We start from the raw sequence: 23,511 nt of genomic DNA on the forward strand, positions 1-23,511 counted from the left end.
CACACACACACATATATATGGGCATGCAAAGTTGATCAGTAGAGTGATCTTAATTATTTAAGACATATATATAGAATGATCAAGAATATCATTCTTGTACTCAATCATCTCGATCATAATATACATTTCCTAAGTAAGTAATTCAAATATGCCCTTTCGAGGTAGTTCTGATAAAATCGATCAAAACGTTAATTGGGAAGGATCGATATTTATATATATACCTTAGCTAGCTATATATGAACCTGATAATCTGATGGATGGTAGCTAGCTAGATTGCCCCTCGATCCTAAAGTAGCCCCGATTTCGCTTTATTCAAATCCATCTTAATTCATTAAGTAAGATGATTTCGATCATATCATATCCATTAAATTGCAATGACTTGTGCCAAAAGAGTGACCTCAGCCGCCATTATAGCCATAAAAAAATTGGATTAATTATATGCATGCAATTGCAATCTTCGCTTTTAAACTAACAATCCACTAGATCGATCATTAAGGGAGAAAGGTACGTAGGCCCATTCTTTAACTATTTTACTAATTAATCATATATGTTCAACAAAAAAGAAACTCAACTTTTATGAGGTACAAATTAAAAAAAAAAAGAAGAAGAATAAATTAATTAAAGAAACAAATTAAAAACATAAACAGCTCTTGCGGGGCTTGCATTTCATTCAAACCACAGGCACAAAATCCATCTTGCAAAAACTTTTCCATAATGGACTTCAGTAAAAAAAAAAAAAAAAAAAAGCATGATGGGCTTTGGTGAAGGATATGTACCATGCATTTCAAGGCAAGGCTAGCTCAAGGTGAAGTTCTCTCTCTCTTTCTCTCTCTCTCCACTCACTAAAATGGAATTGGAATGGGCATGATTGTGCTGCATTACTCGTGCCATAAAAAAAGTATAATGGGGGAAGAGGGGGTAGGCGAGGTCTTGGGGAGTCATCGATCAGTGCATGATATTCTATATGTTTTGCAATAATTATAATAATAAATTACTCCTAAATTTAGTTTTTGAAAGATTTTTAAGTGAAAATTAACCTAAAAACAAAATTAAGTCAAAAGACATTCTTTTTTTTTTTTTGTCGCCGACAATGTTAATAAATTAAGCTGCAGCGTTTTTGAGCATTTAGAGTTAATTTTGGAGTTTCATATGCACTTTTTAAAATATTTTGAGCTTGTATATGCAGTTTTTAAGATGTATTTACATGTAGATATAGATGCTTGCATATGTAAGCGATATATCTACATGTTCTGAGTCCTTTGCAAAAATCCCGAGCGCTCGATAAAATTCTATCTTGAAAGTTAAGTATTGAATCGGATAAACCGTGTCTTAAGTTTATGACTCATTTTTAGCTTATAGGTAAAGTACCCTAATTATAATATATAAATATCGATGATGATGTGCATGTCAGAGGCATATATGCATGTATGTTACTTGCAAAAGCTACTTTATATTATTCTCCCGTGCGGCCGTGCATATATGAATATGTCCGCATGCATGTCGTCCCCAGCTCTCAGCTCTGTGTACCTGTTGCCTGCGTCGCATCACGCATTTACGCTTGCGCAGAGGACACTAATTCAACATTACAAGAAGCTACCGACCTTCATCTATTTACCCAAAAAACAAAAAAGGAAGCTACCTACATTCTCTCTATTGATCAATGCCTTGCATGCATGGTAGCTCAAATTAATAAAGCCATTATTAATAATTGAAATTTGGTTTCATGATATATATATACATAATATATATCTCACAAAACTATATACTATAGTGCCTGGAAAACAGCATTTTTAATTCGAAATTTATATTGAAAAAATAATTAAATAAAATTTTAAAACCACATAGTTAATTTTAAACAATTATAAAAAGTAAAAACAAGAATTCACACTCAGAGTACGTCTACGAGGAGGAGGTTATTGCAAAGGTGCAAGTGTAACTAAGCATATATATATGATTTTTTTTTTTTGGCCAAGAAGCATATATATATGATTAAAGAAGAAAAAAACATGTGCATGATATATATTTTGATTCGACTAGGTATATATTATATATAACTGTTTAGGTTGGTCATAGAAAAAAGTAAACTTTGTTATAAAAGCATATATATTTATTATACAAACATGCACCTACTCTCTTATTTTGAATAAAGAAAAAGGTGATGAACTATCTTAAAAGGCTATGAAGGTTATAGTCTGGCCACTATATATATATATATATATATATATGTTTAAATTAACAATGCATGCATGTAATCTTTGGGGCCGGTTGTATTGAACTATACATTTTAAAAAAAATGTTGGAGAATAGAGAAACCTAGCTATGTTGGGAAGTTTAAGTTTTTCGTAAAATGATGGTAAATTTAATTGTTACTAAAATTGTAGATTTATTTAATAATAGTTATATGATCATGAAAATAAACGATTTCTATCGTGAAATTACAATTAATTACTGTAGAATAAGAATTATAAGAGAAAACGTAGAATTAAAAGGTAGAAATGGGAAAGTAACAATCATTCCTCGATCTTATATATTATTACTTATTGATTTTGGGTTGGAATCTTATACTTTTAAATAAGCTTACTTAATTGATTAAAATAATAAAAATGAATGAATTAAGAAGAATTAAAGTTAGTTGATTAACTTGGTTTAATTTACTTTTGCCAACATCAACACATATCATACATTGTTTAGGCTGGAATGGTTGGATCTGTTTGTTTATTTGTAGGTGCGTGCCACTAGTTTCGTATGCATCGTTTGGTGAAGATATTACTAGTAGTCCGAAAAGGCAACAAAAAAAAAAAATACACACACACAAGGGTTGAAGTGTTGAACAAGCACAAATGAGACAGTACGTTCCCTCTGAAATTTCTCAGTGAATCCAAAAACTAAAATACAAAAACAAAACAGAAACCCATCAGGGCAGGGCAGGCCCGCTGGGCAAAAAGGCAATCACTCAATTATATTCCAAACCCCTACTTGGCCTTTTTGGCCTCCATGATATATTGATATGTATGCATGCACTAATGCACACCCCCCGAAACCCAAAGCAAATAAATCCCACCTCCCACCTCCCAAACCCAAAGCCACCTACCTTAATTTACACACTACACATTAAGTGCTAGATTGGTACTACTAGTGCTAGCTAGCTAGCTGGCTACCAATTCGATGAAAACAATGGTATTCATCAAGGTGGCAGCTGCTGTGATACTAGTACTAGTCTTAATAATCAGTTGTACCACTGCCACTTCCTCCCTCTCAACCTACCCCGATTTTCAAGAGTTTAACGTAAAAGAAACAATCGCGGCAACAAAAATCAGGCCGCCTGGCGCTGCAGCCAACAGTAGTACTAGTATTACTAGCACTGATGAAACCGAAACTCATCAATCTGAAAGTAGTAGTGGAGGCAAATGGAAGGTGAAGGTGGTTCACAGAGATAAGATATCCGACAGCAGCAACTTTGATGGTCATGGTCATGGTCATGGTCATAGTCATAGCCATAGGCACCTTTTTCATGCACGCATTCAAAGGGACGTGAAAAGGGTTGCTAGCCTGGTTCAGCGGCTAACCAAGAGCAACGGCAATTCATCATCTAATTCTGATATTGATATGCTGATGGAGGGTTTTGGGTCGGAGGTGGTTTCGGGTATGGAGCAAGGCAGTGGCGAATACTTTGTACGGATCGGCGTGGGTAGTCCTCCAAGAAGCCAATACGTGGTTATTGATTCCGGTAGTGATATTGTGTGGGTCCAGTGTCAACCTTGTACCCAATGCTACCACCAGTCCGACCCAATCTTCGACCCGGCCTTGTCTGCTTCTTATAGCGGAGTCTCATGTTCCTCCTCCCTCTGCGGCCGCCTCCAGAAACCAGGCTGCCACGCTGGCCGATGCCGCTACCAGGCCTCCTACGGCGACGGCTCCTTCACTCAGGGCACCCTCGCCCTCGAAACGCTCACCTTCGGCCGCGCTCTCATCCGAAACCTCGCCATCGGCTGCGGCCATACCAATCGGGGCATGTTTGTTGGCGCCGCTGGCCTTTTGGGCCTTGGAGGTGGGCCCATGTCCTTTGTGGGTCAGCTCGCCGGCCAGACCGGCGCTGCTTTTACTTACTGTTTAGTCAGCCGGGGCACGGACGCCACCGGCTCTCTGGAATTTGGGCGTGGGGCCATGCCGGTGGGGGCCGCGTGGGTCCCTTTGATCCGGAACCAACGGGCCCCCCCCACTTTCTACTTTGTGGGGCTTTCGGGTCTTGGAGTTGGAGGGATGCGGGTACCCATATCCGAAGACGTATTCCGGCAAACCGAATTGGGCAATGGGGGTGTTGTTATGGACACGGGCACCGCCGTCACAAGATTCCCCACGTTGGCTTATGAGGCCTTCCGCAACACTTTTGCTCAGCAGACCGCGGGCCTCCCCCGGGTGTCCGGAGTTTCCATCTTTGACACGTGTTATGATCTAAACGGGTTTGTGTCGGTGCGGGTCCCAACGGTATCCTTTTATTTCTCGGGTGGGCCGATCCTGACCCTTCCAGCAAGGAATTTTCTGATTCCGGTGGATGACAAGGGTACCTTTTGTTTTGCATTTGCGCCATCCCCTGAGGGACTTTCCATAATCGGGAACATTCAGCAAGAGGGGATCCAAATTTCATTTGATGGAGCCAATGGTTTTGTGGGATTTGGACCCAATGTCTGCTAGCTACCTACTACTATTTCTATTTACTATACTTAATTGCTTATTTTTAGTACAAATATATATATGCTTAAAGATATATGCATGAATTTTGGTAGCTAGTCTCTTAGTTAATATGTTCATGAGGTGTATTAGGTTCGCCAAAGTTATTACATGTATTGATACCATGTGGCTTTTGTTCGGGTCAATGTATGTAAATGTGATATTATGGACTATGTCTAAAGTAATGCCTTTTACTTTTCACTTAACGAGAAAAGGGTCTAGTGTAAAAATAGTGGCATGGGTGGGTATTGCCGTATTGCATCACGATATCATGCTCCTGGAACAAAGTAATGCAAAGTAAAAGCTTTTGATCATATGCCTATTTATTAAACAAAGGCCAAGGGGATGATATAAAAGAGTCAAACATTCCCAAGGCCAAGGGAAAAATGAAGACAGTCAAAAAAGAATCACAAGAAAGAAAAGGTCATTAATTAGCTTACTTTTACTTGGGTATTAGAATTTAAAGCACCCTTTTTCATAGTTTTATTTTTTATATGTCTATGTAAACATGAGGATCCAAGAGAGCCCTTTTACCCCATATATCCAACTACAAATGGGTCATGACTCATGAGCTTTGACACATTTTCTCATTGCCCATAACCAAAGCCTTCTTTTCCTCCTCTCACTCTAATTAAGGCTGCTATGGTGTTTGTTTGAACTTTGAATCATGAGCTAAGGGAGCCACCACCGTTTTGGACATGTGAAGCCATCACTAAGGGTCTTAGTCTAGCTTTGGTGTTACCCAAGTTGGAGTGCATTCAAGCAATGACTTTTACAAAGGCATTCACTTTTTCCTCTTTTGCAAGATTTCAGATTAATTTAGGTTACTTTTGTTCCCTTTTCAAATATGCGAGATTAGGAACACCATTAATTAAACGACTTAGTATCCCACATTCTCACTACTACTTCTAACTTCCATCTCTTAGAGACTTAGACTTATAGAAGAGATGAAATTAATGATGTTGATTTTTGAGTGGGTGTATGCTGTTCGGTCCTGTATCAAACCTCCTCGGGTAATGGGTATGGTAAGCACTTTATTTAGGCCCACAAAAGTCAGAATTTGTTGGTGAAACTGGGGAAAGCAAGGGAATCAATAAAAGGAATATGATTGACTCACTGGGAGCTTTGCTTACAAATTAGGATCAGTTGGGATATACTTTCAATTTTATTTCCCAATTGCCCCAACCTTTTTTTTTTCTTCATTTTTTTTTGCAAAAAAAATAAAAAAATAAAATCATGTATTGAATTGAAATTAAAACTGAAAAGGAGTATAAAGTTTTCCAAATTTTATTATTTGATTGAAAAATCTGTACAAATTATTTTTTTTTCTAATAAAACTCACTAACATTAATATGATGAAATGGTGGGTATGACTGTATGAGCGTATGACATACAAAGTTCTTGCTTGCAATAAAACTAATAATGGGACATGAAACCGAGAAAAGAGGAATATGGTGGAGAATATGCATGAAAGAAAACCTTGTCGGTTCTTTATTCACTGGAGTAGACTTTAAGTTCAAAAATCCAAAAATATTATAAAACCTTGTTTCTTTCGTTTCATACTTGTTATCATACTATTCATTAAAAATTTTCACTTTTTTTTTTTTTTTTCCTCTAACTACTATTCCTAGATATCTTATATGTTAGAGAAGCATCATATTATTCTACAGTAGGGATCCTCATTTTCTTTGGTTCCAAGGGACAATAATCTAATTTCATATTATTTGACAGTAGCCATAATTTTGTACTCCCTTTTTTTTTTTTTTTCTTTTTTCCACTAGGCCGGTTGTGAGCCACTTTTATTTTCCTCCATCCTACCTTTCACCAAAATCCAAAATGTAGGCAACTCCTAAACTGTTATATACAAGTAGTGTTTTCAAGTCGAACATGTACCATGACATAACTAGCAATGTTTTAAGGTCCATAACATACCATGCCTGCTCAGTCTTCTCATCTATTTTTCTTCTTTCTACAACATTTGATGTCTCTGGTGTGACGTGACAACCAATGAGATCGGACGATTTATCATGGACAGCCAAAGATTTCATTTCAGAAGAATACGTTAAACCCATCAAGGCAGCATCTTGATGCAAGCCACTTCAACTCCCATAACATTTCGTCCAACCAATGCCTCCACACATGAAAATCACAGTTATTTCGACTGAGAATTCATCCCAGCAATTCGATATCGTTGCAAATATTATCACATAAAAGGACATTTCTATTATATTAACAAAAATAAAAGGAAGGTCCACTACAGTCTTGTTACAATAAATAAATATTAGAATATTTACAGCCGCACTGTGCTTGCTATCTCAGCACTTGATGGGAACAAAAATGCCTTGTTTGGCCTAGGAAGTCAAAAACTGATGCAGGTTATCATACAAATGTGTCTAAGACTCTAAACCCATCAGTCCCATAGGCGCTCTGCATCAACAGGCACCACTACAACACATTTCCTAATTTATCACGACCATGGTTCATATTTAATTCTCTGAAATTTTGTTTCTAGACATGCTTTGAGCAGTGGCAAAAATCCTTGAGCTCGAAACACAAAAGTGAATGGCCTGGTTGTGTTCTAAACCATAAATAGGTATCTGAGATCCTCAACTGTCAGACGAGCTGCAGAGCCTCCACTATGATCTTCACCAAAAGCAGATGCAACCATTTTTCTCTTCTCTTCCTGCAAAACAAGGGAGTAAAAGACAACATGTTATCCGTCTGTGCTTGAGTATTCCATCTTCACATCCCAACCTAAGTGACCCTCCTTGACTCTGTCCTACCCTTCAGACCAAAGCCTAGCACATGTAATTCTGCTACATAAAAGGGATCCTTGACCCTTCAATCATAATTAAGGAACATAGACTAGGAAACACATAGTTAAAAAAAAATACACAACAGTTCACATTATAAGAATTGATAGAACAGTTTGTGAATGTTTCAGAAGGCTTGCAAAGAAACGAGGGAAAGAAGAAAGCACAAAGAAAGCAACCAAAATTTTTTTTTGAGTCCTAGAACTTAATTTTGATACTAGGAAAATGGAATAGTTCAAGATACTATTTTTAGCACCTGATACAGTTCTAAAAAACCATCCTATAGAAAACAAGAATTAGAGCAGAAAAAGGAAAACTAAAGAAAAATGAGAATTACATCAACACTAAAAATCCAAACAGGGTGGTAGGAATAGTAGGTAAGAGATCATACCTGTAGAGCTAATATCCTGTCCTCCACCGTATCCTTAATAGTGAGACGTGTGACGGTAACAGGTCGAGTCTGTCCAATTCTATGTGCCCGATCAACAGCTTGATCTTCAGTAGTTGGATTCCACCAAAGATCCAAAAGGATAACATGACATGCAGCAACCATGTTTAGACCAAGGTTTCCTGCCTTCAGTGACATAAGCATAACAGTAATCTGCAATAAATCTCAACCATTAAGATCTTGAAATTAATCACCAGATTGAAGCAGTAAAAAAGTTAATCATACATAGTGTTGACAATTCCTCATAACAAAGTAGTACACTAAAGCACAATCTAACATAAGTATCAGTATGAAGTTCAGGTTTTCCAAACTTGCCCATTTAAAAGAAGAAAAACAATGATGAAAACACATAAAAGCAGTTATGCATTATTTCAGCAATTTATCAAGGTAAGGACAAAAACCTCTGGATCAGTGTTGAAATCTTTGACAGCCCTGTCTCTTGACGCCAGACTCATTGTGCCATCAAGCCTTCTGTACTGTATACAACACATGTTCAATGACATCTCAACTAAGTCCAACATCTTAGTCCATTGGGAGAAAATGATTGCTTTTATTGGTCCGTCATTTGGTGAGTTTGAAACTACTGTTGTGTGCTTTACAACATCAATGCCTGAATAGCTACCATCTGTGTTTTCGTTTCCAAAAGAAGAGTCTCCATTGCATCCTGTAAAATTATATTGTTCCAAATTTGGGCCATTTAACTTGCAATGCGACTGCAGAATCTCAATAATAGCTCTGATTTTAGATGAACTATACTCATTCTGTACCACTACTGTTTTCTCAAGCAACTGAGAATTCGCTGGACTATCATCAAGATCATCAGAGATGCAACTTATGAGAGTGGATTTGGAGAAAACAACATCAGGACCAACTTGTTCTTTACATTCAGTAGCAGGGCACATATTGTCATCGCCTGTCAAATATTCTGATACACACTGGTAGCAGAAAACATGGCCACACATAGTAACAACAGGGTCCTCGGGTGGATCCTGTCAAAAGAATCAAATGCTAGAAGAATTAGATAGGTCCACCATATTCAAACAAAAGTCTTTTACTATTTGGACGCTGTCAATTTGCAAAGAGAATCATCAGTGCAATAACTTCCTATAAGAAATACTTAAAAGTTACTGGGTAACTGACAAGAATGGCCAACATTAAAATCACTGATCGCGAGCATGTTTGAAAAGGAGTGTGTCAAGATTCCTTAAAAAATCCTAAGAATTAGCTAAGCATGCCTATATATGTTATTCAAATTTATATAATTAATTTTTTCTTTAATTAGAAAAAAAAAAAAAGACATTTTAAACATATGGATGTATGTGTGTAGAGGGAGAATGCAAAAATAATTAGATATTAAGAGCTAACAAAGGAAAGCATATGGTTTTCAATCTAACGTTTTGTGGAACAAAGGAATATTTGTTGAAATGTATTGCTTGCATCTATATACAGTGTATAATGGAAAAAATAGAGACAGAAAATCTCAAGGTTCCATGCAAGCCACAGTTCACTTCCAATAATACATTTGCATCTCAATGACATATTTTCAGGTAATGAGAAATAAATAAACTGAGAAAATGACAAAAGTAAGAAAACAAGTCTCTGTGATTCAAACTATTCTCAAATGCTGACACCATTTTCAAATACGAATTACGAGTACTCTATTACCTATTAATTGGCTGACTACTTAATTGAAGCATGTAGCTTGTCAAAGTTTCTTACCCTGCTTTGCAAAGAGGTGCAAAGAAACTGACCCATTATCGTTACATACTGATGTTTGTATACTATGTCCTAGCAGAAGAAAGGTTTGGAGGAACTATCCTAAACAGGCAGCGGAAAGAGTTGCAACTTTATGCATTGCAGCCCAGCCATTCATCTATCATGTCTTACCAAACACCATCTAAGAGACTAAGATTAATAGGCAATCATCATAGCCTCCATGCTGTGCATGATGTAGGCTTGTAGCTGAAAATTTCTCAAAGAGTAATGCTATTTGGACCAAATTAAATGACCAAATGAGAGGGACCAAGTGAGGTGTCACTTGGGGAGATGTGGAGATGAGGGACCACATGGAGATGAGGACCACCTCCCCAAGTGACACCTCACTTGGTCCCTCTCATTTGGTCACTTAATTTGGTCCAAATAGCATTACTCTTTCTCAAAATAGATGTTTTTCAAATATATCTAACATAATAATGTGTTTCACTTTTTCTCAGAATAGAAACGAGGAGAGAGAGAGAGAGAGAGAGAGAGAGAGAGAGAGAGAGAGAGAGAGAGAGAGAGAGAATCTAATTCCAACTTAAAAAAATGTGCAACTGTAGCCTACACCAAAGACCCTGTATAATTGTTACAGTGAACTTCCAGACCATGTGTTTTACAGTATAATCCATAATTTACAGGGTTTCATAAGCCACATTGCACAAAGGAAAAATGTGGGATAGGTTTCAAGAAAGCTCACATTGCAAACACGACAAATGGCCAAGGAAGTTTCCAGGAGATGCAATAGATGGATAAGCATATCCTTGGGAAGTCTCCTTGCCATTTCTACAGAATCTTTCCCAACACAGTCAGAGTCATATCCTTTAACAAGCAGTGGGTGGTCACAAGCCTGCCGGAGGCGCAAAAGCATCAAAAGGATATTCGCATAGTTTTGATTCACTGTGCCAGCAGCAGCATACGCCTGCAAGGTACGATAGAATTTAGCATGAGAATATCTAGTAAAAAGAAAAGAAACACTTATGCCAAAAAATTTATATGTTTGAAGCCTTGAATGACATTCCTCTCCAAGCTTAAAAGAAAAAATAGTAGGCCGAATGTGAGAGTAAACATGTGCAATTACTGTTTGTGACAACAGATGATCTCATCAAGTAAGCTCTCCTCATGTCTCAATCATGTATCATAAGTTCAAATGTTCACGTCCATGCCTTCTTTACTTTTTTCTTTTCTTTATTCGACCCTAATGTAATGTACAAGTACAGCTAACCTTTTACTTTGAACCATATTATCGAAAAGATTTTTGAAGACTGATATCATTAAAATATTAAATGACCACTTTTGTTTCCCAACTTGTTCCAGCCTTAATCTCTATTTTGGGCATGACATACTATACTATAAAGAAACGTAAATTTGGTATAATAAGGTGTTCCCCCCACACACAATATCTATTTAATTTGAATAAAAAAGACAACAAAGTAAGCATGTATTGGGCCCATAAGAAACATTGTACATCTATTTTCCTTTAATAAATCTATTATCAACATTTTTCATTTACAACTCGAGACCTTAAAAGAAAAATCAGATGACTATGGTACAAAACAGTCAGAATCCACTACCTTAAGTAGAATGAATAAAATTATAGGCAACGCACCTTGAATTTAGTGCGTGAATCGGCTTCTAGCTTAGTATAGAAGGCTCGCTCCTCAGAAGAGAACTCCACTTTACTCAGGCATATTGTTTTTGGTGGTAAATTAATTATAGGTTGCCCATCAATCAATGTTCCTATACACAATAATTACTGATGATCAGCACCAGAGAGTATAATTCAAAGTTCAAAGTAAACAAGCACATCCATACTAATTCAGACCATTGGAGTAATAACATATTAGACATTTTATTAATAGATCTACATATATAGCTTAAAACAATTAGTGACATGTTTGTACAAATCAATAGCTAAAGAAAGCTAGAATAAATATATCAGATAAACAACCAAACCACAATCATGATTAATCGGGGAGGGGGAGGGGGAGGGGAAGAGAAGAATAAGTACAAGTGAAGCCAAGTGGATTCAAATTTGAAAGCTAAATCCTTTCAGCGAATTACCTAATTTGACAAGAAAAGTAAAGCCACATATACAGCCAAAAAGGCAAACAAATGAGAGACTCATGTCATACTATGCATATTAGCATGGATCACATAAGAATTTAGAGCACATCAAGTTTAATGAATACTGAAAAGGCACAAACAGAAATAATTACCAATTATCCAGAAAGTCCAAATGACTAGGACAAAGCATACCTTTTGTTCGACGCAGCATTATAGCCCTCAGAACTGCTTGGAGCTTCTTGTAACCATTGATTGAATTTTTGGATATTGGAACCTTAATGGTATTGTAGAATGATTTATACACAGCATAGGGGTCATATTTCAGAAATCTGAAGTAACTGTATAAATCATCAATTGCATTCTGTATTGGTGTACCAGATAGACACCACCTTCTTTTGGCTCGAAGGCTACAGCAGGCTCTAGCCACTTGAGTTCTGTGATTCTTAATTGTCTGAGCTTCATCCAGTATTACCCTAAACCAACCAACTCTTGCAAGTGGCCCAGAACCACAATCAATAGAGGAACTGTCAATTCCTTTTCTTCCCTTCTTTCCCTTCTTACTGGCAATAGAAGCCTTTTTTCGTTTCTTATTAATAGAAAATTCAGAAGATAATCCATACTTTTCCCCATTTTTCTCATCAGCTTCATCCTCATCAACTAAAGGTTGTTTTGGGACTTCGTTGGTTACAATAGCATATGTTGTGAGAACCACATCATAGCTAGCCAGTTGTTCAGGATTCTTCGTCCTGCTGCCTCCATGATAAATAAGGACCGACAGCTTTGCTTCCTCAGAAACCTTATCATCCAGCTCCCTAGCCCACTGTCGAAGAACACTTGCTGGACATACAACCAATGTACCAGCTGCTGGCCTCTGCTTTTTGAATGGCCGTGCAGAGGTACTAACTGCTGGGGTTGATTTAAGATCATCACATTCTTCAGTCTTATTGACTTTATCCAAACCACCACCGCCATTGTCCTCGTCATCATCCAAATTTAAAGCTTCAGTTTCATGATTGCCTAAATCTTCAGATTTTGATTTTGAATCCAAAGACCTCTGCATTTGTATAAGCGCAATCATTGATATTGTCTTACCAAGGCCCTGTAAGATAAAAGCATTATGAATCCAAGTACAGCAACAGATAAAATCTTTAGCCAAGCATCAAACAATAAGCCAGATTTAGAGGTCAGAAGACTATTATTGAATGACCTGATCATCTGCTAAGATTCCGCCTAGACAATGCAAACTTCTAGTTTCCTTCTGAAGCATCCATGCCAGGGCAATTTTCTGTGAAGTAAATGGATTTAAGTTCAAAAACATGTATTCACAAAAATGATAAAACCAATTATAATAGATAGAGAAAAACACCTGATGTCGTAGAAGAGAGACCGACAAAAGACCATCGGGTAAAGTAGCTTCAACTTTTGGTTGATTGAGATCCTGCAGGAACCAAACTTCCTTAGTGCTTCAAAAAGGATTTGTTGGTGTGCAACTTAAGTTAACAATATCTAGGACCAATCTTATTCCACTGATTGCATTTAGATATCACAAAAACTGCATTAATAACTCTTGCAAACAATGCTATGTTCAACTATTTCACACAAACTTGTAGGTATACCAAGTGTAAATGCAGGTTGCATCTAGACTTCTGATGTCTGCTAACTCTGCTAGCCAGATTCTATAATATATAGGCTAGCAAATCGTAGTTTTGCATTTATATGCTCTTTCATTTCCTAAATCTAACCCTGTATGCTCGCCAATCTCAGTATCACATACTGACATAAAATTTTAGTTTCTTTTTCAGTTCACATAATTACCATAAATGGTAGGCAAGTACATCTGAATAAAACTACATTTGCACAGAAATAATCTATTTTCACTTTAGACCCCTCCAAAATACAGCTTATGCTCAGGTCCTTGCCAGACTTCTAGAGACCAGTATCATCTGGATATACAGCAATATATGGCATTTAGGACAGGAAACATCACATATCCTCTTATACAGTCATACCAATTTTTAAGAATGGTCAATACTAGAAATATAGAATTCTAATAGCAGCAGAAATGTAAAAGCACCAAATTGTAAGTGGGTTTTGGGTTTTAATTGTAATAGCAGCAGACCAGTTTCAAAAAATTCTTATTTTATAGGAAACAAATGGACGAGATGTTCATCTAAGTCAAGAGAACATACTAGAAAATACAGCAGAAACATTACAATTAAAACATAACTCCCCCTGATCAAGATAAATCAAACTAAAAAGAAAGTCTCCAAGTTTACTGGTTTACTGGTTTACTGGTTTCTTCTCAAAATATATATATTCTACTACTGATACATTTCTTTTATTAATTATGAATATGGTGGCAGTAGTGATAGCGGGGCTGATGATGGCAACCACAGTGAAGAGCGTGGTTGAAGCAGTGGTGCCAATTTAGGAGTTGGGGATGGATGGTTGTAGCATGACCAATACATATGGTGATAGCTGTGGTGCTGTTGTGGCTAGTCAAAGATTACAATGATGGTAGTGGCAACAGTGGTGATGAATGGAGCAGGTGCCAGCAGTGAAAAGGGTGGTGGTGAAAGATAATTCTTGTATAATGAAAGCATATCCTTCCTAAAGATTGCAAAATATGCCAATTACTTAAACTTTCTGGTTAGACAATTATTTAACTTAGACTCATACAAAACAAGGAAAAGGTCCAGATCTTATTTACACTGTGCAGACATTTTGAACAATATTAGAAATGGTGGAAAGAAATACCTGTAATGCAGCTTGATATACCAGTCTCTCGTCACTTTCAGCAACCCTTTCTTCACCTACACCAGGGTGGTATGCTGGTTCACTTGAACTAGCAAACTGGGAAGTAGAAAATGACTTTACATGCATCAAAGAGGGAGGCAGGATCCTACTTCCACTGCCTTCAGACAAAATAAATTCATTGCCATTGACCCTGAGAGAATGGTCTCTCATAAAGCCCTTGCTATTGGTTACACTTGGCGCTGCTGAATGGTAAGAGGTTCCATAAGTATCACCAAACCGACGGTGGGCCATGTTATCTATTGCAGTGTTTAATTTAGTGCTTGGTGCTGGCTGAATAGATAATGGAAGGGTCCTCTTCAGAGCATGTTGGGATGAAATTTTCTCATAGTCTGTAGCAGAAATATTAGCAATTCGTGAATTAATAGTCTGCGGCTGACTCACATTTCCATTTTCTGTGAAATGCGTAGAACCATCTTCTCGGACAACCTGTCGATTGGAGGCTCTAATGTCATCACTTGAACCAGGATGAAACTTTTGTTTCACCTGTGCATGGTGATTAACATTAGAAGAGCTTCCATTAGAAGCATATGCCCTTCTAGGGGAAGGCACCTTTCTAGACTTTCCAGCATAGTCTGCAAATTTAATCAATTATCATGTGATTAATAATACATAGAACTTAACTTTAAACATAGGCAGGCTCTTAAAATACAAAACCCAGTCTAACCTTGGCTCCTTGAATTTGAGCCAGATGTAGATTCCCAATGTGGAAGAATTCTACCAATGACAGATAAGGACTCTTCCATCTCTAATTCACTATCGGACGAACTAATATCTATAAATTCCCTTTGAGCCATGAAGGTTGAAAGTTGAGTTTTCCTTTCTCCAACGAATTTAGAAAGAGAGTTCCTTGAAGGTAAGCCAATCTGAAATTAAGAAGTATTGTCGAGATCTCATGGTGCAGCAACATAACCAGAGGAGCAACAGGTTTTATTAAAATGACTCACCACATCTGTGCAATGCTTTGAGATGAAACTGCCAATCCATCCACTTAAAAAGGAGCAACATCTCCAAGTTGAATCAAAGAAATCATGAAGATGATCCACATGACCAAACATCTAAGCAAACTGCATCCCTCTTCCTCCAGAACAGCAGATTAAGGTGTGGTTAAAAACTTGATTTTGGAAACCTCTTGCACGGGAAATAAAATTTTTCAAACTGCACAGGAATGGATGCAAGAAGGAAGGATCAATTTATCTGTCTTTTCTTGTGTGATACGATAGCTTAGATAATGGTTATATAGCTTATATAGAAAGCGTGAAACAACTAGCATATTTTAAAAAACATCAAAACAGGAATAAAATCACTACTGCATGAAATCAAGGGATGATTTGGAAAACAACTAAGGAAGATAAGATCATCCGTGTTATCTCAAGTGATAATCATAAGAATACAGTAGATACGTGTCTAATCAACACTTCATTAGTTTTATATAACTATTGAAACACAATAAGAAAACATATAAAATAAGCATCAATTAACAGGCATGTCTGACCTTTTTTATCCAATGAAAAGAAATGAAAAGGTGTCATAATTAAGAATGAAGATTAAGTTGATTTTGGTTCAGAGGTTAGAAGCATTACATAGGGCCACACTCATGCAAGAGCTATCGGGATTAATTCCTATATGCAGGTCTTCACTGTTACCAGGATAAGTCAAACAGAAGCAAACCTTAGCAAGGCAGGAAGCCTCTCCAACGAACATAATAAGTATCACCAAAAGAAATATTTTAACTTGGAAGAGGCAGGGTAAGGTCGTAAGGAAGTTGCATTATCACGTACTTATCAGTTACTGTTTGATTTCATACGGGTATATCTAGATACATGCAGTACGAACTAGGCATAACCCAATAACAGTTTGATTGATCATTTGATATTCAAGGATTTGGCTGATCATTTAATTGATTAGCCGACAGGAGGCCCCAGTTTCGAGCCTGGGTCCGCCAAGTGGGTTTGGGGGATTTCTGGGTATCAAAAAAAAAAAAAAAAAGCCGGATGCTCAAAATCTATGGTAGACTGCTACTAGTGAACCCTGATATTAGTAAAATCAAAAGGCTAATACTTGAATTAGGGAATAACTTCTCTCGTCGCATAACTACTGAACACCCTAAATATACTCAATAATGGAAACTTGATCCTCTCATCTCCGACTATAATTTTTCTTAAAAAAATACAAATATAACCTAAGTCCTAAATACAACACCCATAAACAAGCTTCACAAGCCCTTCCAGAATTCAACGATTGCTACTACCTACCTATTTGCTAGAGTTTCCTGCTTCCTAAAGATTGTAGGGTTTGGCAGGAGGCCCCAGTTTCGAGCCTGGGTCCGCCAAGTGGGTTTGGGGGATTTCTGGGTATCAAAAAAAAAAAAAAAAATAGCCGGATGCTCAAAATCTATGGTAGACTGCTACTAGTGAACCCTGATATTAGTAAAATCAAAAGGCTAATACTTGAATTAGGGAATAACTTCTCTCGTCGCATAACTACTGAACGCCCTAAATATACTCAATAATGGAAACTTGATCCTCTCATCTCCGACTATAATTTTTCTTAAAAAAATACAAATATAACCTAGGTCCTAAATACAACACCCATAAACAAGCTTCACAAGCCCTTCCAGAATTCAACGATTGCTACAAATTTTGTATAGATATTAGTACCAACAAAATTTAGGTTAAACCCAGAAGAGAATGGCCAATTGCAAAGATAATGCAATGGTTATAAGAAAAGTGATCAGCGAAGCCATTTTGGTTCAGTACAAAGCTCATCATGGTGAATCCAAGTTCAAATCTTTACACATTCAAATACACAGAACATAAGAGAAACAAAAAATTAAAAGGGAAGCAAAACCTGTAACGCTGTAATGGCCGATTCTCCGCACTGTTTATAGGGTTTTCAGGGAAGAGAGATAGACGGAGAGAGAGCCAACGGTAGCGTTTAGAACAATGGAAGAGATCTTCTATTGCGAACGTAAGACCAAAAAAACAAAAAAGAAAAATAGTGTCAAACTAATAAATACTAACGTCTTCAACTTTTTTTCTGAAATAACAGTATAACACTTTAACGGAAGCGAAAAAAATAATATTTTTTCGTCAAACGAAAATTGTTTTGTTTTCTCATAATCCTAGGCTCCTAACGCAACGTCTCTATTAAAATATTGAGTATTCTAGATAATTAAAGCGACAATCTAGTATGAATGTATGAGTGAACATAATTTTAATTTTTTTGGTCGGTAATTATAAAGTCATTTGAATATGATATATCCAGATCCAAAAAAAAAAAAAAGTAATAAACTCTTTTATTTTGGAAACTCTTTTACTCCTTTTTTTTTTTCTCCTTTTGTTCAACAGTTCTAGGAAGTCAACAAGTTACAAGTTACAAGTTACAACTTTACAAGTACAAGTTCCTAGAAACGCTTGACCAGACAGTATAAAAAGAAGATGGGCTGAGCGGAGAAACAGAGAAGGTGGAAAGCCCACTGGTGTTTTGGAAATTTGCATCTAATACTAAATATAACTAATTCATCATTGTATGTTTTTTTTAAATAAAAAAAATATGAAACATTTATTAATTCATATTTAAGAAAAAAATTTGATTCGTAAAAAGTCATATTGGATTTGGTTTCAGTTTTTTTCTTCATATATTGGATGTCCAACTTAGATAAAAATGGTGGGCCTAGAAGGTTAAACACACATGTGACATGTCAAAACATTTTTTTTATAAGTTAGGTTTCTTCATGTATCTATTTGTAATTTTAGCAAGGGGTTAAACTAAGAATGTAACAAAAAAAAAACTAAGAAAAATGAGCAAATTTCATTTAAATGTCAACTGTTGTTGTAATTTTATCCTACATTAGTCAAGTTTAATCTACTTGATATCATGTATTTTGGTAGTCAAAAAAATAATAATTTTTGTTGTTACAACGGAGGAATCGATCACTGGAATTAACATTCTTACTTTATTTTTTGTGACTTTGTTTTTGTCTGTCAAAGTTAATTATCCAATGTCCTATTAATATAAATATACCGTTTAATAATATTTTTACATGTTAAATTAGTTATATCACGAGTCGGTGTATCGATTGTACCTAATAATTTTTATTCTATAAGGTAAGAAATCTAATCTAACTTACTTTTATAATTTTATACACAATATGTTAAAAAGTTAAAGAAGAATAAAACCCTTTTTCTTTTACTTTGGATTTTGGAAGCTCAAACATAGCCCTAAAACGACGGGCCTTCAGCATTCCTATTGGCTATTTGGCTATTTGGCAGCGGGCTGTATGGGCTAGCTTTCAATTCAAGCACATTCAAATTTCAATTCAATTATATGGATAAGGATAACTACTTGACCTTATATTGCTGATCCATCTTGGAACCTCAAACAAACCTCAATTCCCTCTCTAAAGTCAAAACTCAAACCTAAAAACAAAAACAACATATATGAATATATGATTGAGATGAATTATCTTAATATTTTTTTGGTCGAAATTCATTTTGGGTCCTTTTTTCGAAGCAAAATAATAATTTAAGGGGGTTTCCTTTTTTTATTTGGTTCTAGGCTTCTAGCAGACTAGCACACTGAGTGCATGATTTCTGGTACAATTCCTGTAAAAGTAGCACGAAATTAAGAAAATTGGTAACGGTGAAGGGCATTGGGGTAAAATTAAAGTGATTAAAAGGCAGAGGCCGCAGAGTACAGAGTACTAGAGGGAGTTGGCAGGTAAAAGCCTAAAGCCTAAAAGGCTGAGAGTGACGGGTGAAGGCACAATATCTGCCGGGCCTTAGCCTTCATTTAAGTGCTTGATTTGTTTCCAAGTTTGTGACCCGATTCATATTCCATCCAGAATAATAAAGATTGCTTAAAATATTCTTTTATTTAACAAAATAGCCATATAAAAAAAACAGAAAAAAGTTATATAGAAACAACTTAATAAATAAAAGTATAATTGTAAAATACAATTATTAAAATAAAATTTATAAAAAATATAAAAATCCACTCAACTACCTGTAAAAAAAAAACGATGAAAAGATATAAAGCAATGAGAATAAAATACACAATAAAAAAATGAATTGACATGGCAAGAGGCAAGAGGCTAGTATTCCATTTAAGGATGAGAGCTTATTTGCATTGCATTCGTATGCACACCCTTTGAAGTCATAGACAGCGCCGTAGACTTGACAGCATCGACAAAGCACTTCACGAGACTTGACTACGAAAGAGACAGAGACAGAGCCGTACAGAGAGGTTTGCCTCAGGAGTCGCTTCCACTATATATGCATGGGCCATGGCTTCATCTCAACTAATTAAATTAAGGTCAAGCCTTGCCCTCCAAGCCTCACCACGAGGTCCACAACCACAAACAACACTCCTAGTGGCTAGTGGCTAGTGGCTACTACTCCTCTCTCTCTCTCTCTCGCTCACCATCCTGTGTCTCTGTCTCTGTCTCTGTCTCCACCGTTGCTTTAATTAATTTGTTCTCAATCAAGCTAGAAGCCTAGAACTAAAATGGGTGTGAGTGTGATTGAGTTGCGTCTTGATCCGAATGGGGTGATTGCGTGTGGGAAGAGAAAGTTGAGGAGCTGGTGTTGGAGGGTTCGAGCAGAGATTCGAAGGCAATCTATGTCCAAGCAGCACAAGATGAAGAGGTTCAGCTGCCACTATGATCCCTTCAGTTATGCTCTCAACTTTGATAATGGCAACTTTGGTTTCTTCTGTTAATCCACTGCCATATATCAATTAGCATTTAGCAACGTACCTAGCTACTAATGAACTATGTACTTGAGCGAGCAAGCTAGCTTTAATTATTTAGTATCGATCAGCTGTCTTTAATATCTTACTTTTTTTTTTTTTTTTTTTTTATGTCAGAGCGAGATTAATGCATGTGATTATAGCTTATATATATAATTAGCCTTGAATACATAGAACACTAGCTTGCAACAAGTCTCAATTTGTTGAATTATGGACTTGACCTCTACGTTAAGGAGAATCCGAGAATACTACTGTCATTATACATACATGCATGCCATGGTTTGGTTTGTTTTGTATAGGACACGTACTACACATATATTAATAGTTATTTGCAAATATCTATTTATCCACACGAAAAATTATTACATAATAATTTACAAAATAATAAAAAAGATTACTTTACCCTTTCTTTATCACTAGTCTATAGATCTCCATATTTACAAAAGTTGTTACAAAAGCTATACTAATTGTCATTTGTGAGAGTCTTAGACTTGTAGATGAGGAAGACCAATCCCAATTGCCCATGCCGTGTGTTGTTACGTTAATAGCTAGCAAAGCTACAAAGGGATGAACGGGAAATACAGAGATATATTTTTGGATTAGCAATTTCAATTGGCCTTGCTTTCAAATTGTGCAACCACTCTGTTCTAATCAAAGACACAACAAAATTATGGGAATAAACTTGATGTGGGTCTTTATACAATTGGGAGTTGGTTTCACGAAGGTTTCTATCTTAGGCCCAACAGCCCATCAGAGACCACAAGAAAAATAGCCCAAGGGCCCATCAGAGCAAAGAAAAAAGAAAGAAGCCCAACGGCCCTTACACAAGGTATGTGTGTAAGAAAAGCCAAAGCGTTTATTAACCCAATTAGAAAAGAAGAGACGTTAAATCTACACCGTCCATAGACACAAATTGGAAAACAGACGGCAGCAGATTAGACAAGTCATCGATCCGCGCCAAAACATAAACGCAGTCCTCCAACTCCAAATGATAAAGAAATCGCGGGATTCTAATTGTTCTGGCGGCAACCAATTTTCCCTCTTGGGGTTTTCTACAAAGTTCAAACTCAAATATATATATAGATATATATAATTCATTAGCGTTGGCTTCACTTCATTTTCATTCAGCGTTCATAGAAGAAGGAGAAAGAAATGGGAGGTGGGTCAATGAAATCGAACCCAACAAAGGCAAGGATGAGAGTGGAGGCCACAGAGGAGTCTAGTGGACCTTCCCTTGTTCGTGGCAAGGATGGCAGTGCCTTTGCTCGATGGTACCCATCCCTTCCATTCTCTTCGTTTTCGCTTATAATTTTCGTTTCCTCTGGGCTTTACTTGGCTTTCCATGTGACATTACTTGTATTTCATTTGTGTTCTGCTTGAATAACAAAAATAATACGGAAAAACCCAGAAGTTATGGTGTTGGATTTTTAATGGTAGGTTCTGTTAGACCCAGTTTATACTTTGTAGATCTGATTCTGTCCGTATTTCAGGGTTTCTTTTGTTAGTTTGTATCCGATTGATTAATCAAGAAAATGTAAATTAAGTAAGTAAATTGTGGGTTATTTTGCAGCGAGGAGTGCAACAAGGATGTTCCAGTGGCACTGATCAGCATGCACGATTGTAGCCTTGATGCCAAAATCAAGATGCACTTGGGTGGGTTTTGTGTTGTGTGATTTGTTTGTGAATATGATTTGGACTTGCTTTGATTTGTTTGATATGTTCAGAGTCTCAAGTTGTGGAGAAGCCCACTGAGGTGACTAAGAAATCTTCCACAGAGAGGTATTCCTTGTTTCCATTTGAGTGGCTTTGTACGATTTATGTATCTTCTGATATTGCTGTATGTATGTTATCTGCAGACCAAAGGCAAAGAGAGCCAAGACAGAGAAGAATGTGAAAAAGGGCAAGGATCCAAATGCGCCCAAGCGCCCTCTCACTGCCTTCTTCCTCTTCATGTAAATTGCATCTCAACTTCTATCTCACTATCTGTATGTGTTTGTGTGTTTTGAGTGTGTGAAACAGAGATTGGGAGAAGATCATCAGTAATGATACAGCAATGGAGTAGACGTATGTAAAATGTTGCATTAGAGGGATAATGTTTGATGTTAATTGGGGGATTCTTTATATTTCAGGGATGATTTCAGGAAATCCTACAAGGAGGCTAATCCTGATTCCAAGCATGTTAAAACGGTAAAGTGTTTTGGATTTCAGCATTCTTATTAATATACCAATGTTGGATTGATTTCGGAATTAATGATGTTCCTTAAAATGGTCTTTAGGTTGCAAAGGAGGGTGGTGAGAAGTGGAAGTCTATGAGTGATGAGGTTGGTTTTGTTTTGTTTTTCCTTTTCTGGTCTTGTCTTGTTATCTCCAACTAATATGGACAGGAAATGGTAAATGTCATAAGCTTTCTCTGATCCTCTTTGCATATTAAACTCTTTTAGGAGAAGAAGCCTTACTTAGATAAAGCTGCTGAGCTTAAAGCTGAGTATAAAAAGTCCTTGGAGAGTGATGATGCAGAAGATGAGGATGTAAGACTCACTGTTGCTCATTATGAAATCTCAAACCATAGTCATTTTTGGAGTTGTTATTATTGTTGCTTTTGTTGAATTTTGGCTTTGATGTGGTTTATTCAGGGTGAAACTGGAGACGTTCCAGAGAAAGGAGCTTCAGAGAAGGAAGTGGAGGAAGTATCTGATGGAGAGTAGTACAGTAGGACTTTTTTGAAGTTGTTTGGGGAAATGAGTCTAATGCATGTTTCTGGATTCTTGTAAATTCCGAGGCTGTATTTATTTGAGTGGCTAGATATAGATAGTTGGGATTTCTTGGAAGCATTTAAATAGTAGCTCAGTTTTATTTTCATAGATTCCTAATGCTAATTCACTGGTTAGCAATTGTCCAATCTCTGTTTTTGTGTGATGATGGCAGTTTTTGTTGATCCATGCTGGAATATGAAATGCTCAGTGCCTACTTACACTGGTAAAACAATCAACAATGGATACCTGTGTGTGCACTTTAATGTCATGTGGGGTTGGAAGTTGGAATGATGATGAAAATTTGCATTCCCTGGCATTTCTAGTTTCAAAGTGCATTGGAAAATTGGCTGTTATGATTCAATCTATTTGTGATGGCAATCTG

The 23,511-nt window shown here is 36.7% G+C and overlaps 3 protein-coding genes across 3 annotated transcripts; 2 read left to right on the forward strand and 1 right to left on the reverse strand.

Annotated features, from left to right (window-relative positions):
• The first annotated feature begins 3,055 nt into the window (after positions 1 to 3,055).
• LOC147295889 (Eukaryotic aspartyl protease family protein) lies at positions 3,056 to 4,922 on the forward strand. The gene has a single exon (XM_086233246.1). The coding sequence runs from the start codon at positions 3,166 to 3,168 to the stop codon at positions 4,690 to 4,692; it is 1,527 nt and encodes a 508-aa protein (XP_086089372.1). The 5' UTR covers positions 3,056 to 3,165; the 3' UTR covers positions 4,693 to 4,922.
• Positions 4,923 to 6,936: 2,014 nt separating this feature from the next.
• On the reverse strand, positions 6,937 to 17,621 carry LOC147295890 (helicase-like transcription factor CHR28). Its single transcript, XM_086231967.1, has 12 exons — positions 17,476 to 17,621; positions 15,573 to 15,783; positions 15,293 to 15,491; positions 14,569 to 15,200; positions 13,178 to 13,249; positions 13,019 to 13,096; positions 12,004 to 12,910; positions 11,354 to 11,484; positions 10,445 to 10,666; positions 8,391 to 8,978; positions 7,933 to 8,142; positions 6,937 to 7,411 (listed from the first exon to the last, which is right to left on the reverse strand). Exons 2-12 carry the CDS (start codon positions 15,681 to 15,683, stop codon positions 7,307 to 7,309), a joined length of 3,255 nt encoding a protein of 1,084 aa, XP_086088093.1. The 5' UTR covers positions 15,684 to 15,783; positions 17,476 to 17,621; the 3' UTR covers positions 6,937 to 7,306.
• Positions 17,622 to 21,231: 3,610 nt separating this feature from the next.
• On the forward strand, positions 21,232 to 23,398 carry LOC147295891 (high mobility group B protein 7-like). The gene is made up of 8 exons (XM_086233814.1): positions 21,232 to 21,647; positions 21,947 to 22,029; positions 22,101 to 22,155; positions 22,233 to 22,328; positions 22,506 to 22,563; positions 22,653 to 22,697; positions 22,818 to 22,904; positions 23,010 to 23,398. The coding sequence occupies exons 1-8, from the start codon at positions 21,529 to 21,531 to the stop codon at positions 23,079 to 23,081; spliced, it is 615 nt and encodes a 204-aa protein (XP_086089940.1). The 5' UTR covers positions 21,232 to 21,528; the 3' UTR covers positions 23,082 to 23,398.
• The last annotated feature ends 113 nt before the right edge of the window (positions 23,399 to 23,511 follow it).

The sequence above is a fragment of the Dryas octopetala genome, chromosome 2 (assembly GCF_963921425.1).
Source record: "Dryas octopetala chromosome 2, drDryOcto1.1, whole genome shotgun sequence".
Lineage (NCBI taxonomy): Eukaryota > Viridiplantae > Streptophyta > Magnoliopsida > Rosales > Rosaceae > Dryas > Dryas octopetala.

Coding starts and splice junctions, on each gene's coding strand:
- LOC147295889 (XM_086233246.1), top strand. CDS start 3,166: ATGAAAACAATGGTATTCATCAAGGTGGCAGCTGCTGTGATACTAGTA.
- LOC147295890 (XM_086231967.1), bottom strand. CDS start 15,683: ATGTTTGGTCATGTGGATCATCTTCATGATTTCTTTGATTCAACTTGG. Junction 15,201..15,292: donor CTCAAATTCAAGGAGCCAAG/GTTAGACTGGGT, acceptor TTAAATTTGCAG/ACTATGCTGGAAAGTCTAGA. Junction 13,250..14,568: donor TATATCAAGCTGCATTACAG/GTATTTCTTTCC, acceptor TGGTTCCTGCAG/GATCTCAATCAACCAAAAGT.
- LOC147295891 (XM_086233814.1), top strand. CDS start 21,529: ATGGGAGGTGGGTCAATGAAATCGAACCCAACAAAGGCAAGGATGAGA. Junction 21,648..21,946: donor GGCAGTGCCTTTGCTCGATG/GTACCCATCCCT, acceptor GTTATTTTGCAG/CGAGGAGTGCAACAAGGATG. Junction 22,698..22,817: donor GGAAGTCTATGAGTGATGAG/GTTGGTTTTGTT, acceptor AAACTCTTTTAG/GAGAAGAAGCCTTACTTAGA.